The sequence below is a fragment of the Opisthorchis viverrini genome, assembly GCF_000715545.1.
Source record: "Opisthorchis viverrini unplaced genomic scaffold opera_v5_393, whole genome shotgun sequence".
NCBI classification, from domain to species: Eukaryota; Metazoa; Platyhelminthes; class Trematoda; order Opisthorchiida; family Opisthorchiidae; genus Opisthorchis; species Opisthorchis viverrini.
In genome coordinates, this window is record NW_008752053.1 from 392605 (window position 1) to 409462 (window position 16858).

General features: G+C 45.8%; 1 protein-coding gene across 1 annotated transcript; it reads left to right on the plus strand.

Annotated features, from left to right (window-relative positions):
- Window positions 1–2240: 2240 nt before the first annotated feature.
- T265_10682 (hypothetical protein) lies at window positions 2241–13196 on the plus strand (the record flags this gene model as incomplete). Its single annotated transcript, XM_009177137.1, has 2 exons — window positions 2241–3241; window positions 12292–13196. 2 exons carry the CDS (start codon window positions 2261–2263, stop codon window positions 12691–12693), a joined length of 1383 nt encoding a protein of 460 aa, XP_009175401.1.
- Between the last annotated feature and the right edge of the window lie 3662 nt (window positions 13197–16858).

The following is a 16858-nucleotide window of genomic DNA, read 5'->3' on the forward strand; positions in this document are numbered from 1 at the left end:
CGATTTGGAGTACGCAGACGACATGGCCTTTATCTTTGAAGACCAAAGTGAAGCACAAGCCCTTTCGAATAATCTGGCCACCATCATACCATCTTTCGGCATGCGCGTAGCACCTCCAAAGTGTAAAGTCGTGCTCCAGAACATGCAGTATCTGAACATATCCCTTACAATTCAAGTAGAATCACTGCATGCTGTGGAGAATTTTACATACCTGGGTAGTTGTATTAGCTCTGATGGAATTGTCATGAAGTCAGTGCACGAATCTCAAAGACTCGAACCACATTTGCTAATTTGCGTCGCTTGCGGCGTCAAAGTCGCACTTCACTGAGCATCAAAAATCGCGTGTAACAGGCTACAGGAGGGGCCATATTTTGTCGTAGTTGCAAGTTATGTTGTCTATGGACGGGTGATGTTAGGCGTCTTCAGATTTTTGGCCACCGATGCCTCAGAAGCGTTGCTGGTTTTAGATGGCGTCAACGAATTCATAACGAGATAATTATAAAACGGGTATTTGGCTGTTCAGCAGGTATGTCAGCCGCGGAAAGTATCCAGCACCATCAGCTGCGGTGGCTCGGTCGTGTGCTACTCATATCGAATCACAGTCTATCAAACTAGTGCTGTAATGTGTGTCTCCTTCATGAGGGCGTGAACCGCAAGATGGAAACTGCATAACTTTCTGGGATATGATGTTCTCTGAATGCCCAGGAATACCCTTCAAACGTGGAAGTCAGCGCGTTTTGGGCCGCTCTAAGCCGTATCCGTTCATCCTGCAATCCTGGCAGCCTGCCTGTACCAGGGATGAATCACTAGCCTTGAAAGTGGTACAGTGTCTAGGAGCACGAATGAGTACGGAAACAACAGAGTATATGTGCGGGCAAGAATACTAAACCCTGCGCGCTTCATCACAGGTGACTCAAAGTGGGCTTATTTTTCAACTCCAAAGTAGTAGGATACATGAGGCGCCCAGAGCTTCTGTACTTGTTCCCATCAGCACACTTCATACACGAGATGGAATGAATACAAGCTCCAAATGCAGTGAACATTTACCCTAAATCACTATCAAACCACATAACAGCGGGATGGAACAGAACTACTGCACAGTTGTTCCAGGCTCACACTGTTCAAAGTTTCAAGCGCCTGTCCGACCAGCACTTTATGAGAGGTACTACTGAGAAGATGCCGAGACCAGAAACTCGGAGCAAGTAGCTCGATTACCGTGAAGGGGAAAACGGGACAACTCGCCATCCTGCACAAAAACCAAGGAGGTATCTTCCACCCGCAGTGAAAATGAAGGAATCAGTTCCACCTTGGGAACTTTGCAATATCAATATTGTAGCCAGTGGACTCACATCAGCAATCAGCCTGAGCTGGGTGAGGGTCAAAACTGTGGGTGTGTACTGTTTCGCCCAACATACTCCGGCGGCACATCTCCATTTAAATAGGGTTACCTGGCTGCCTCTTGACTTTCACATCCGAGACGAGCATTGCGTTATCAGCCTGGAAGGCCTGTAGTTCAAACCCGACCTCTGCCTCTCGACTTCCCCTGTCTAAGCTTGGGAAACCTGGCAGTATCCCAGCCCTCGTGCTTCCCTCCGGTGGCATGGCAGCTAGGCACCGAAAGGGTGTTACAGCTGTGCAGTTTTTTCCTAACATTTTCTGAATGTGTGGATAGGCTAGACGTGAAGTCCTGAGGATTTCGGGGTTGTGTAAACCGTAAGGTACGCACAGGTTCTCTATACTTTAAATCAAGTCTGTTCAAACATTCAGTTCAATTTAGATATGGCTGCCAACACAACGCCCTTTTTGATGTGAAAGTCAAGAGACTGTTGGATGGGTCCATCTAAAAGTGTCATATCGCACGAAGGCGTCAGCAGGGCAGTACAACCGCTCTCAACTTCATTCCTCTAAGTGAAAAATGCAGCTTCATCGGGGCACGAGCAATGTGCGCGCCGGACACGTTGGAGAGCGAAATGCAAAGTATCCGCAAAAAGTTTCCGTCAACAATGGGTAGTCGTTCAGTTGTAACAGCTTGATATATCCATCCTTAGTTTCTTCATGCAACCTTATCATAACAGTCACTTAGGAGCTCCCGTTCGTGGGGATCATTCACAGTAACTGGGCTACTGGAACCACACGTATGTCCAATCAGCTTCGAAGCCTGTTGTAAGCTACCTTTGTGTTTTCACTCATTCATGCTGCACAACGTTGTGTAAGTCGACCTGCCTTCCGACATTTCTCTTCTTTTTTAGACGCGTACTTCATGGCGCAAACAGCCCTTTCAGCCGAGGAGTTCCAGCGTTTCCAGTCCCAGCTGTTAGACTTGAGAGAAGCGAATATTGAAGCCAATGAACGTCGCCTACGTGCTGAGGCCCGCGTCCGACAGTTAGAATCTGAGCTGTTGTCTGCACAAAAATTCGCCGACTCTCACAATCATGACCGAACACGAATGGAAGAGATGGAACGAGAAAACAAACACCTCCGAGAAAAAATTCAAGGCACCGAAGCCGCTTTCCAACTTCAGTCTTCAACTCTACGTGCCGAATGTCATCATCTGACGGCTGAATTGACTAAGTTACAGCAGAGTCTGAACAAACCACGTCAAACTCAAGGCTGTCAAACAATTTCCGTACCTTTGACCAGCGTCTCCGCTCAAACAATTGATCGACTTTCGGATGCGCTTGATTCGGAACCGCTTTCTCTACAAGAAGTAGCTGAACTGCGAACAGCCTTGGATATTTCGAATGCCTCGCAAGCAATTTACCGCTTGGCGACCCAGACATTGAGCGATAAACTGTCCGAACTGGAGGCTATGGTTTGTGGGGATGTTGCCCGTCTTCATGCTCAGCTTGGTGAAATGCGATTGGAGCGCGCTTGCTTACTTGATAAGCTTGACCAAGCACACCATTTTGTAAAAGAAGCTGAAGATGCTCAGCGGGAACTGCGTACTCAGCTTGAACTGCAGCGAATCCGCGGAGAAAAGGTCCATCGCGAACTTCGGCGTCAGCTGACTCGTCTTGTTAGATCGCATCAACTAGAATCTGCGGAGCAGTCGTCATTACGAAAATCCTCTATTTATTCTTCCTCTTCTTCACTGTCCAGTGCTGTAACTCCGATACCTGGCGCATCACTAACCAATGGCGAGTGTAGTTCACTTCATCCGGAGACTCCGCCACCACTTGATACGTCTGAAGCTAAACGCTTGGAGGTCCCTCCTGGATTTTTCTCGTTAGCGGATTTCAAGGTGAGTCTTATAATTCAGTTGTTGGGTCTGTGATTCGAACCCGACCCCTGCATCTCGACCTCTGTCTGGGCTTGGGCAACCTGTCGTGATTACTTCAGGTGGCATGGCAGCTAGGCACCGAAAGGGTGTTACAACTGAACGATTATCTTATTATCTTGCCGCAGCAGTTCCATGACAATACTGGTGCAACTAGTCTTAGAAGTCTTCGTTTCCAAATTAACATTACGTTCTTCTATGTTGGACTGTCTGGACCATGGGCTCCAAACTGCGGTGCACGAGCTAAATCCATCTGGTTGGCTGTTACCTAAAAGCCGATTTTTCCACAAAACATCGGACCGTTGAACACAGTACTATCGGTCTGAGACGTGTGTTCAGCTCAGAGGTGAAGAAAATGTATCGTATAATTTGATTGCACCATTGTAACAAACTATTCGATTCGGCAAGGAGCTAACTGTATGACGGGCCTTTTACATCACAATTGAATTTTGGAAAACGTGGCCACTACTTGGGTTAACTACTGCGAAAATGTTTGTTAACTGAACGATGGAAACGAGGACATCTTTACGGACTATATGGTATTGTTGGTAATTTGTTGGAATTGTGTGTCTTGTGTCTTGCGCAAGCTCATTTACTTCAGTGTCAGTATTTGGTAGGACATTTGCTCGGGAAAAAACAAATTAACGAATCTATACCAGCTGGATTTCAATGGCCCCCATGTGTTGATTACCTCACAACATGTACTGCTAGTTCGTGTGTTGTTTTGCAGAACAGGCATTCGTTCGTAGCATGTGTGAAACGACGTAAAAGCACAGCAAACCCAGCTTGATTGAAATGCAATTTGAAATACTTCGATTTACTGTCTTGTGTTTGTGGATGTCGGTAGTTTCTTTGCATGCAGCTTGAGGCATCAAGTTTGTTATGTTGGTTTGAAGTTAATCTGAATTGCACCGAGTTTTCCAAGGTTTCCATGAACGTGTTTTTCGATGCTTTTCCAGTTATGCATACATTGCCTCGATGTCCACCACCCGTCACATCAGCTTCATTTCATCACAAGACCGCATGCATCAGTATGCTTTGTCGCGAAATTGACTTAGTTCTGACAAGAATTTTTACCTGACTTATTATACATTCTCCGTATCTGTTTTGGCCTCACTCCTCATCCATACTGAATAAAGATCGCGGTAAACCAAGGCGTACTGGCCCCAGGCTTTTTATAGAGCTGTGTTGCTTTTGGTCCAGTCCGATATAGCAAGCTTCATCAAAACCTCGGATTGGCCGACTTTTTAATACGCGCAAGTGTGGTTTACGGGGGAATTCAAGATCCGTATTCAGAGGATAGACATCAAATAGAAAAGTCAGTGAAGCATAGAAAACTAACTCACCATCATCGTCATCGTCGACAGCATGACGTCATTGTTCAACCTACCGTTCACAACATTAGTGTGTCATGGAGGTTTGGACTGATGAAAGTTGCTCGTGAGTTCAGTAGAACGAAAAGCTTAGCGAATTCAACGATCATCACAAGCAGGATAGTTGCTAAATTACCAATTCAGGTGTCGGACAAACCAGCCATATGGGCTGAAGTGCGAGCATGTTCGTCGTATATGGTGATTAAGGTGCCTTGGAGTGCGCTCTTAGGGTAATGGTGACTCGTTTGCATCAAATATCGGATAGGTGAAACTAATCCCGGCACAGCTATTGTTGCTCTCTGACAGAAGCGAAACTCGAGTCCCACACATTCCTCCTTCAATGTAAATTAACCAGAATAATTGCGTCCGGATCGGAGAAGAACTGATCAATATTAAGTGATATGTACACAAATTCTGCAAGTGAACATTAGTCCCATTGTTGAGAATTTAAAGGCGATAAGAATTCAGGAAAACAGGAAGTGGCACAGGAATCCTGATGTGACCTCTTATTTTTAACCTCTTATTTCTAAAAAGACTAAAGGTCTTGATGGAGTTTATATCAGAGGAAAACGAATAAGGCTGTTTCAAAATTCAAGCTGATAAACGCCGCAGCCCAATTAAGTAGCAATACTCAGTTATAATGGAAGAAGGTTTTTAGAGGATACACCCAAACTATGGATGTTCGTTTAGAGATATCCCTCCCAACACCTCCGTTTTGAACCTAGAGATCATGGGACTAACTTTGTGGATTCGCCTGCGTCAGTGTATTCTGACTTCGAATTGAATCAATCCACACACTGGGTGTAAACATGGTTGAAGCATCCGGAACGAAACTTGATTTAAACGACTCAGTTCCCGACGAAGTTAAAATATATCCAACCAAACAAGTGACAAAACTGAAGCACGTGTATACACCACAAGAGTAGTACCTCCGGCATTTACTATAGGCATCTACTGGATGTAAGTAATGTTGCCCATTGATCAGACGCGCGAAGTCAACATGAAGTCGTGACCATGAGGCTTCTGATGCAAGTCGTGAACACAAATTTCCTTTTTCTGGGTGAGATCTAAATAATAGTAATCGTTCAGGGACAACACCATTTTGATGTCCAGCTGCCATTCCACCCGAAGGAGGCACGAGGGCTGGACGAATTTCCTCAGCTGTTTATCTTATTCAGCCACCGAACGTATCTGTGAAAAAGGTCCAGGGATGTTTTGTAGTTTCAAGGGCACATTTACACGTCCGGCCTCAGTAACGACTAAAGTTGACCATTGGAACTAGTTGGTGGCTAGTGTATACGGTGGAAATGGATCATCTTTTAAAGTAAGGGCACTCCCACTGTAGCGTCACGAAGCACAGCAGAAGTGACTGGAAGTTCCCAACTTGCGACAGCTAGCACAGTGTGGACTTCTGACTTCACTGTTGCCGATACGATGACTGTCCTCGGGTTCTCTACACTTGGAATCCACTACTCTTGATGTCCCGTTAGTCTTAAGTATTGACTAATATTAGTAAGTGATGTTAAGTATGTCAGAATCAAGTAATGCTTTGTCAACTGCGGACGCATTTGCGTAACCAGTCCCATAACACTTCTCTTTTCAATATATCTCCTGACAAATGTAACATACTGAAAAAAGATCATAGGTTTAATAGATCCGTCATGACTGGTACTTGTTTTATAGTGAATTTATTTCCTGGGTCAGGGTGACGGTCGTTTCCAGTGACAAGAAATTCAAGGTATTTCTGGGAAAGTTGAAAAAATGCACATTTATCTGCACGGAGATGGAAAACATAACCCTGAACTCGATCGATGATACGAATAAACGATTATGAAGTTCATCCTGAGTAGGATCGGTGACAGCGATGTCATCTAAAAAGCGACTGCCCCGTATTAGCTGATCGACACTACATCCGTTATTTTCTGGAACTGGTGCTAACTCTATACCGAACCTTAGGCGATCAAATTGGGGTAAACCGTGGTATGTTTTGATTGTCAACAGCTCTTTGCAATCATTTGAGACAGTTTGGAAGCACGGCCCACACGACCAACATGCAGTCGACGGACTCCTTTCATAAACGCACTTGTCTTAATCCTCAACTCGGAAGACCAGGAGACTACGTTTGTTCTCAACCGTTGACCAGTCTGGTAAGGAGGACTCTGTGGATACTGCATGGACATCCCCTTGTGTAACGCAATAAGTTTCTGAGATAAAATAAGGTCCGACTACTTCTCAACGGTAAATTCCAGATGCTTCCATCCAGGACAAATCGTGGACTTTGCTACGGAACTTGAAAACTTCGTGTTGCATATGTCTTCATTTCCTAAGCGTGTTCACATTGTGAATGCGCGTGCTCGCTCTGAGATTGTTTCGTGCGACAACGTACTGTGGTGCAATTCTTGCCGTTCTGTGCGTCAATGCGTACAAATAGCCTGTCGAACTGTTGAAATTTCCGTCCTCAAAATGTTATGTCAAACTGCTTGTTCGTTCGTAGACTAGACTGAGGACGCAATGAATTTGCCAGTGAAGGTCTAAAAAATACCTGTCCTTAAGTTGGATATGTAGCTGATCGGCGGGTATGAATTCCTAGAACATCTCGGATTTCGGAGACGGATTAAGTGTGCGAGCTAATCTCCGAAACAGAAGCCTCCCCGGAAAAAGTGCAGCATTTTCTTTCGCATGTGTAACACCCGTGCATTTTATCCGCAAAACAGTGCCAATCGCACTGCGCTTGCATGCGTGGAACCCCGCCTGGTCCAAACCCCGTGGTCCCAAAAACTGACCGATCAATGGTGCGTGTTTTTTATCGCAAAGCATACACCAAGTTACATTCCGGTATTCTACGCGGTTCATTCTTAGTCGTTCAATCTCGACCAGGTCCTTCACTCTATCATGGCTTGTCTGCGTGTTCACCAAACTATAGGTTTTCTTTCTGTGTTGAACGACAAGTGACCTGGAGTGTTTTGATCACGTGGTAGAGTCAGCGAATCTTGAAAGCATCACGGCTAGAAGTGATTGAAAATTGAAGTGGCGTTCCACCGTTTAGGATGCTGTGTATCGTCCACAAAAAATTCCCCTTGCGCTTTTTTCATTAACTTCCGTACTACTCAAGTTGTTTTAGGGTAATTATATTCACTTAATGATGAGAACCGTATGCGTTTGTTTTGAACTTGAATCATTAGTCCACTACTGACCCGTAATGGTGGCCGACTTTGGTGCGCAGTCCTCGGAATTCTAACTGTTTGTCCCCTTGTTCTACCATGAAAGTACATCTGGATTCATGTTGTTGCTGGTTTCCATTCCGTGAAGTGATCTGTTCGGGTATATGGTACGCCGTGACATTTAATGTTTGGCTGGCTTGGAGCCCAATAGTCTTCGAGCTAATCCAACACCTTCTCTTCATATCTAAATTGGCGGGCTTGTGGGCGCTGCGTTATCCAATGCCTCACATCCTACCAGAACTTCTGTAGTTTGTTGGGTCACTTAGTCTCCTTGTTACCGCTGATACCTTGTGACCTTCGAACACCCTTTGATTGGATCATAACTTTGTGTGTTCCTCAGCAATCCTTTCCCTGATGAACTACACCAAGAGGATTAACCACTGGCTCGCACATGGTGGTGGGTTGCCTCTTCGTATGGTGATTCAAACGGCGTCTTGTCGGGTACCTGGCATCTCCAGGTCCACCCTTATTACGCTGGGTAGCATGCTCCTTAATTACGCTTCTTTGGTATGTTGAATCGGGTTCAATACGTCTGAATCCTCTTCTCTAACCCAGGTTACAGGGTACTTTCCTGTCATACCGTCTAGCATCACTACCCCGTTCAAGGTCTTATGGTAGCAAGGAACCAAGCCCATTTGGTCTAAAGAAAATGTGGTCACTCATTTTGTTGAGCACAATGGTCAAGTTCTTTGGCCCTTCGAGCAAATTGTTAATCGAATTCCAATACATTGACACTGGTTAAGTTTGATTTCAGAGGTTGTCAATGGATTCTGGGTGCCTTTATTGATTACTTACCTCCTTTTTCTTGTTGGTCGGGTATCAGTTCATATTCCATGGTCCATCGTTTATCGAATTTGGACTTCCCTGACAGTCACATCGCAGGACCTGTCACGCCAGCACTTCCCTTGTCACAGTACCACGTCAGTTACCACAAACTGTATGTGTGTTTATTAGGCCGATTAACCCAGCAGCGCCACTGCAGTTGGCTGCACAGTACTATTGAGTGCGATGGCTTCAGACCCGTCTACACAGTTCGGAAGCGGAGCTAACAGGGTAGAGAAATATCCTAGCTCACCTCATGCCGTTGCTCGATGGACCAAAATGTATAGGCGTCACACTCGATAATGGCTTGACGTTGGTGTCTACGTGATACGGATCTAAGGGCAGTTGGTGTGAACCGAACAGTACCTGGGTGACTGTGATTTAAGTGTACGCGGTGTCTAGCTACACAATCGCAACTAGTTTTGGGTTAAATGGTAAAGTAAACTATTCTGGCAGATTTCCCTCGACCCATACTAATCTATTTTCCCGTATATTTTGACCAATAGCGTACGCGCAACTTGAGATAGGGAGATCATATTTTCTCGCCATCATAATCGTCGTCAGCATAACATAACTGTTTGACATTGATACTCCGCTGCCGTTCAGTCATTATTTATTTGAAAGCCTTATTTTGAAAAAAGTGGACGGAGAAGGGACTCAGTACTAGTCTACCACAATCATCCCGAGGTGCCTACACCTCCAGACACTCATTGAGGAAATCTGGACAGAAACTGACAACAAGAACGCCACTGACGTCGACTAGCATCCATATTTTGTAGCGTATCCAACCGGGCAAGGTGGACATCACACGGTCTCCATCCTAGAAGGCGAGTCGCACTGACAGCACCTAGACCCTTCGTAATATCCCTCAACCCCTCCGCCAGATCAAAGATTGGCCACTGCTCTGCTTCCGCCACTCTGAATTGGGCACGAAAACAGCACCCTCTTCGGCCAACGGTGTCTCAGCGTGCGCGAAACATAGCCTAACCAACGCAGCTTCTGGTGCTGGACAGATTATTTGATGGAAGTCCCCGTTGCACAACCGAAAACCCGCTTTTTAATTGCCGAGTTACGGATTCGTCAACACCAACCCACATGAGCTATGGTTCTGAGACAACGGTTGTCGAACACTTGAAGACGTCTAAGTTCCGCTATTCAGACACGCCAAGTCTCACAGCCATACAACAAAACAGCCCTCACTGTAGCTTGATACCTACTTCCCTTAGGATTCAGGGACATACCATTTGACGCCATACATGTCACAAATTAGCAAATGCGACCCGATCCTTAGAGATCCGTGCAATGACCATCTGTCACACTACAATCAGAACCAATACAACTTCCAAGATGCACAAAACGCTCCACAACCTCGAGCGCCTCTCCCCCGATTGTAATTGACGAGTTCGGTGACTGCATGTCCAGCAGCATAACCCTGCAGTTTGTGGGTATAAGATGCACACCGAAGGACGGAATGGCTTTGGTCAGTTCATCCAAGAACATCTGCGCCTTCTTCTCTTCAAAGACGAGAACGATATTGCCCGCATACTCCAGATCGAAAAGGCTTTCGTCATAGACTGTTTGAATACCGGGGTTTTGGAGAACTTCGGGCGTTCGTCTCATGATCTCGCCCACCACGAAGTTGAATAGAAACGGAGAGAGTAGACAACCCTGACGGACACCACTTTGTGTACGGGGGCTTTTTTAGAGCTCACCGTGTACCCTTGCACGTCCGAAAGTCTGGAACTACAAAGAACTTATTATGTTCAAGAATTTCCGAGTCATTCCTTGGTGGACAATCGTGTCAAGACCGACCAACCGGTTCGAATGCGCCTTGGAAATCTAGGAATACTAGAATTGTGGGTCGCTTATACGTATGGCGTTGTTCTAGCACCTGACGGACAGTGAAGGTTTGCTCAACACAACACCTACCATGCCGGAATCCCGCATGCCGCTCTCGCGTCAATGTTCCCCGAGTAACCATAGGTCGATGAAGCAACAGTGACGCCAACAGTCTTGTTACGACAGGGGTCAAGCCAATCCTCCTGTGGTTGCGAGCCCCATTTTGGAAATGCACACTTTGACCGACTCTCCACGGCCGTCTGGAGCATACTCCTTTTCCTAAATACAAGTAAACAGATCGAACCAGCACTGACTGCAGTCCTCATGGTGACTTCACTTCCATCTCTGAACGGTGTGGGTGGGACGTCATCCGGACCAAAAGTTGGGTGGCGCTTGAGGAAACATATGCAGTCGTAAACCTCCGAGAGCGTAAGTGATTTCACATTCACCGCCCAGGATTATATGTCAACTGGGGGCTCCAGATGAGTGGCAGATGGTGGCCAGGACAATTGTTGTTCCAAGTATTTAGTCTAGTGTTCGAAGCGTTCTTGATTCAGGACGGTCAGTGCACTCCGATCCTTGTTGGTTTGGCTCAAGGTGGTTTTCGGGGACCGGTCGCACGGTCAGCTGAAGTGATTTTCGGAAATTCCCGGCTTTCTCTGCCTCTTCCCTTTCCTTAGACTTCCGAGTCCACCAAACTTCACGGTCGGCTTCGGAATTACAATTGGTTGGAGCACAAGCAGACAGGACAAACACACAACGATCAACTTGCCGCTTATGAGACTTCACAGATGTTACCAGACGAACCGCATACTGGTATCCCGTCCAGCAAGGATTATTTCGCCCTGTGACTTAGGACGATACCAACACCCGAACATCCTGCTGCAGCGACTTCGGGATCACCAGAGGTGCACTGCCGGAAGTAAGCAGAGAGTGATGGGGCGGTCAGCTCACCCACTGTGCTTGTATCTTGAATTCTTGTTTCTGATACACAGCACACATCAATAACAAGCGAGTTCGGTGTGAGAGCAAGAGCAGCTTGTTGTCTTGCTTGGTTCAGAGTGCGAATATTGATAGCATACAGGTAGGCCGGGCGTCGAGCAGCTTGAGGATGACTAGCAGATGTTGCAAAACCGATGCAGGACTAACGGGGTCAACATTCTCAGCAGACGGGCCCATAAGGAGAGAGTTATTAATGGGGTAGAGAGAGGGGAAGAAAAATTATGTGAAAGAGAAAGAATGGGGGGTCAGCATTAGCTTGTTTTCGCTTACCCGCCATGCAGCAAGTAAGGTGATCCGGCTTTTGACACTGTAAGATAGCCGATGTGGCATGAGATTATTTGTAAGTGTGCAATTCATTATTGTACGTGGGCCGAGGTACTGCCCGGGCGCCCAGGCCTAGACAGGAGGACGATTAGGGTTCTCGACCACAGACTGCCTCAAAAGCCTGACCACAATGCAGCGCTGTTAGGCGGAGAATTCAGACGTGATTCCATTTTTGGGAAACAAGTCGGTACAAAGGTGCCAACCCCTAACCTGGATAGCCGGGAGACTGTGTAAGTTGGACCTCAAACCATTGAGCAACCTGGTATCAGTGACTGAGTGTCGCGCGGACTCAAAATAGTTCTTTTAGCCAAGCTTGTGTACACATTTTGGGGATGACCATTCGCTTTGAAAATTTTTCTGAAAACTCTTTTAGGAACTGTTCTCCTACCCAGATTTTTCTACTTACTACTTTGTCACATCAATTTTGTTTCAGGCCTTGGTCGACCGGTTGTCCGAGGTACAAGAAGAAAACTGTGTGTTTCGACGACACATCCAACGTCTCGAATCTGAGGTTGTTTCGAAGAGCAAAGCACTTCAGATGGAATTGGACAAGTGCATTCACGGTTCATCAAGTTCCCCCAGTTTCTGTAGCCCTGTCTCCACAGCTAGATTTGATCCCACACATCACTCCGTTGGTCCGCACCCGATTGGCAACTCCTTCTCATGGTTTTCCTCGCTAAAGTCTGCTGTGGCTCCTGGGTTGACTACAAATCAGCATGGCATATCCAGCACACATTTGGAGAGCATTAATCGGTTGAAAAGAATGTGTGAACAACTCGTCACTGAAAATGTCCAGCTCACTGAGGAGCTGGAAAAGCTGCGGGCCAAAGCGTGACCTCTTCATCGCAGGCTCCGATCAGACGATCTGTGATACTCTTCTAATCATTCCAAATGCTCTCGGTCCAATTTGATACTGTTCGCTCAGCGCGCATATCGCATTTGGTCTACACATGTGTACGTCCCGGTTCTATCCATTATCTTGGCTTACTTCGTGAAAGTGCTTTAATTTCTGGAAGTCGTATTGTATAGTTTACCTCAGCCAGTTACTGTCCTTCTTTCCTCCTTTTCGTTTTGGTTCCCCTCAAAATGGCGATTTCTGACGACCTGACCTAACCGGATAGGCGGTTTCTGCGTTGTTCCCATTTCACTGTGATATGTATTTTCATATGGTCTCAGTCACCCTTTTATGATCTCTGCTCTCATGATCTTTCTTGAAGCTCCATGCCACTTACCGATTGCCGGCGCTGCCGTCTGTTATCTACAGTTGAACGTCAGTATACTAATTTTTGACAGACCGACAGCGCAGCTTTTTTCGGTACCCTTTTAACGCTGTCAGAATGATCGAGGCCTTGTTGTACGCAGATTGTCGCTACCTTCTCGTATGAAATAGATGATCTTCTACAGACGTGTGGTTCCAGAATCCGGGCGATTGTATACCCTGTTCACATCTAACACTTGCTGCTGCCGCATGTTTCCACTGCACTGATGTATGGATGGCGTGCTATTGTCCTAGGGTCACGAACTTCGAGAGTACCGCATAAAGTATGCTTTGACATCCAGAATTCACATGTTTGAGTACTTTGCTGTACTCGTTGCATAATTCATCGTCTAGCAGACTCGATCCATCTGTACCAGGCTGATCAATAAGTCCCAGATAGTCAACTATCAAAAGGATGTCATCAACTCATGGGCACAGTTTAACGGCAAAACTAGTAGTTTCTAGGTTGCCTAGCTCGACTTGTTTTATTATCCGAAAATTCAGCGAATCCAATTGATGGCATCGGCAGCCACGCTGTGCGTTCCATCGTGTCGAATTGGTAACGTCCAAGCGTTATGACTCATCCTTTTATATGGTTTGAATGTATCAGAAACCGCACGGTAACAGTTGCGAAGTTTGTTTCAAACATTCACTGGTCTTGCTTCCGTCGTTGTAGCGTCACATGCCGGTCGACTAATTCGGTGACTGTAGAATGGCTTTTTTGAGCTAGTTAGTGTCAGTTCAGATACTAGTACAAAAATTTAGTCCGCTTTACCTTGTACAGCAGTAGTTGAGAGGCATTTTGGATGCCTGTGTGGTAAAGAAAAAAGGAAAGATTATCGTTAAGCTGTAACGCTTTCGGTGCCTAGCTACTGTGCCACCTGGAGGAAGCATGAGTGCTGGGACACTGCTAAGTTACCCAAGCGTAGGCAGGGGAAGTTGAGAGGCAGAGCTCGAATTCGAACCACGGAACTTCCGGTCAGTAAATTCGTGGTCTAACCACTGAGCCATCTCGCCGCGACTGTATGGTCTGTGTGTGTGTGTGTGTGTGTGATATCGTTTCTTTCGATAAACGGATATGCTAGGTCAATAGCAAGCGTTAAAGGTGGGAGGTAATGGGTAAGTGTCTCCCCCCAATCGAAAAGACTAACCTACATCTGGTCACTTTGCTTGCTTATTTCCACACGACCCCCGACTCTTTATTGCGAGCAAAGGCCGAGTCCAGACATACTGAGATCCGATTCGAGTTCCACCAGTGAATCCCATAATCCCCAGTGTTCGAATGCCAGCCGCTCCTAATAACCGAACATCACGTCGATTGAACCGATGTTTCACATGCCGGGTATGGATCAATCGAAGATATGCCTCCCCTCTCGAAGATTCTAGCGCGACTAGTGAAACTTTGTGGTGATCCTATAAGTACAGGTGTAAAGGGCTACCCCAACTTACAGTGCTTTTCGATACACCATAGTGGGCAGAGCAGGAAACGAATGGCCGAAACAGGAGCTGAACCACTGTCAGCAAGACACAATGCCCAATAAGACTGAAGCGTTTCAAATCAATTTTGAATGTCTCCAGTTACCTCTAGAGACAGTGCTGTCACTCTCTAAGTGATGACACGTGGCCCAGCGGATAGGATCGTGGATTACCATTTCGGGTTTGAGCCCCACAAGTATATCTTCAATTCGGTTTCCGGTTTCCCCATCCTAATGATTTGTGCACATCTTGTTTCAGACGTACAATAAACCTCGTTACATACAAATTTGTAGGTCTCTGGTGATACGCAGCTAACACTAGTCACTCCGCCGTTTCAACTTAGTTAATCGTCTGTTTGGCTTTGCTTAATTTCGCAAACTTGAAGGACTGCCATTTATAATCTTGACTGATTGTAAACTGAGCCTTTGTCAGCTCCTAAAGTTGATCCGTACTTTACGGCCAGTCGAAACTATTTATCGATTTCCTTTGTGTGAATGTGTGTCTGATAGATGAGATAAATGACTATGCTGCCGGACCCAGTAGATGTCAGTGATTATGCATCTTGGGTGAGTACAACAGTGTGTTTGTAGTGGATCATCCAGTTCTGTGGAATGGTCGATAACTACAACTACTAGCGGGACAGTGTATACTTCAGTTGATTCTAATCCAACCTGCACCACCAGCAAACTTAAACAGTACACGTAGCCAAAACAAGATCAACAGACGGTACTTCATGACCTGAGGTCACCGTAAAACAATTCTTGTTAAATTTGGAGTTTCCTCTTCCCGATCCTTCCTACTATCAGATGGCCTAGACGTTTACTTTACTGGGATGACCAGCTTCGAGAGATTTCCTTGCCCTGCGTAGCAAAACGCTTGGACATTTAAAAGTGATTTGGGAATAGACGGTAGCCAATAAGGTGAAGTTTCGCTGGCAAATGTTTCCACGATTTTTTTCTGAAATCGCTATTTCGGTTACTCGTTTCTCCAGAATAGTATTATTTCGAACGCTCCTGTCAACCGCTTCATATAAGTAACAAACAACGGGCGTAAACATCAGTCGTCCAACTTCACAGTTCATGTCTAAAGGGAGATCCACGCACCGTGTTGGGATATAAACTCTGTAACTTTGATGCTCGAAGCTGTTGGGTTATCAATCACCTATGCTCGAAAATGTGTTTGGTTACCTGACGCCACGATGTACAATCTGCTGAAGATGTGGTAAAGCCGTGATACCACAAATTTGCTGCCTTCCCGGTGAATTCTAAATTCGAAGAATGTCAGCTTCGGGTTATTTAATGTCCTGTCTTAAGGAATGCCATTATCCTTCGCTGCATGCTCATGTTGGCTAATGTTTTAATGCTCGACGTCGACTACTTACACAGTTTCCAACGCTGTCACGAACAACTATGGAGCGAAGTGCCCTAGTCAAATGCCAGCTAGTCATCACCTAAAGTGGTTTCATCACCTGACGAAACCGGTTGGTCTACACAGAAAATGTATTACCTGCATGGTCCGTTAATATATGTTATTGGTGAAAGATTTGACTGGTTTCCAGGTAGGTGCTGCGCCGCACGTTACGTTCACCACAATCAGAAACCAGGCGGTTTTTTTAGAATGATGTATTGCTTCGAATGAGTTTGCTTGTAAACACTAGGAGCTTTGAGCACTGTCTTAACCACAGTGCGCCTCAAGTCAAGGACGAATAAACCGTTTGCGAACCCACGCAGTGTATAATTCCAGTTCGGAATATTTGACTGGGAAGACGTAAACTGTGGAGTTAAAATTTCCACAAAAATATCCTTTTACCTCAACGTGCAGTCCTTCATTTCTTGCATTCGTCTTTTCTAGGTCAATATATGGGTACTTTTGCTCTCATCAGCGTTGTATAGCCATCGCTTCGCCAAATGCATTCAAATCATGCTTTCTTGAATATTCGTTCCTGGTTGATTCGACTATTCTGGTTGGCCAAAAGAAAAGTACTGGAATCAGACCAGGAGGTCAAGCGGATAATATTGTGAAATAGCATTCCTACGATCCGGATTCCTTCCAGGACAGGTGCCTTCACAGGATATTCTGATGACCTGCGCATCTGTTGTTGCAACACCGATTTACCAGTCGTAGTAGCATTTTGAGTTCCGATCGCCTGACGTGTAAGGCCAATGTGCTACCGGAATTCATTTTTTTTATTCACGAAGTAGACTTCAGCGAAGTGGAGAATCCATGGATGCAAGTCCTCTGAAAAGATAACGAATATGCAGAAAAA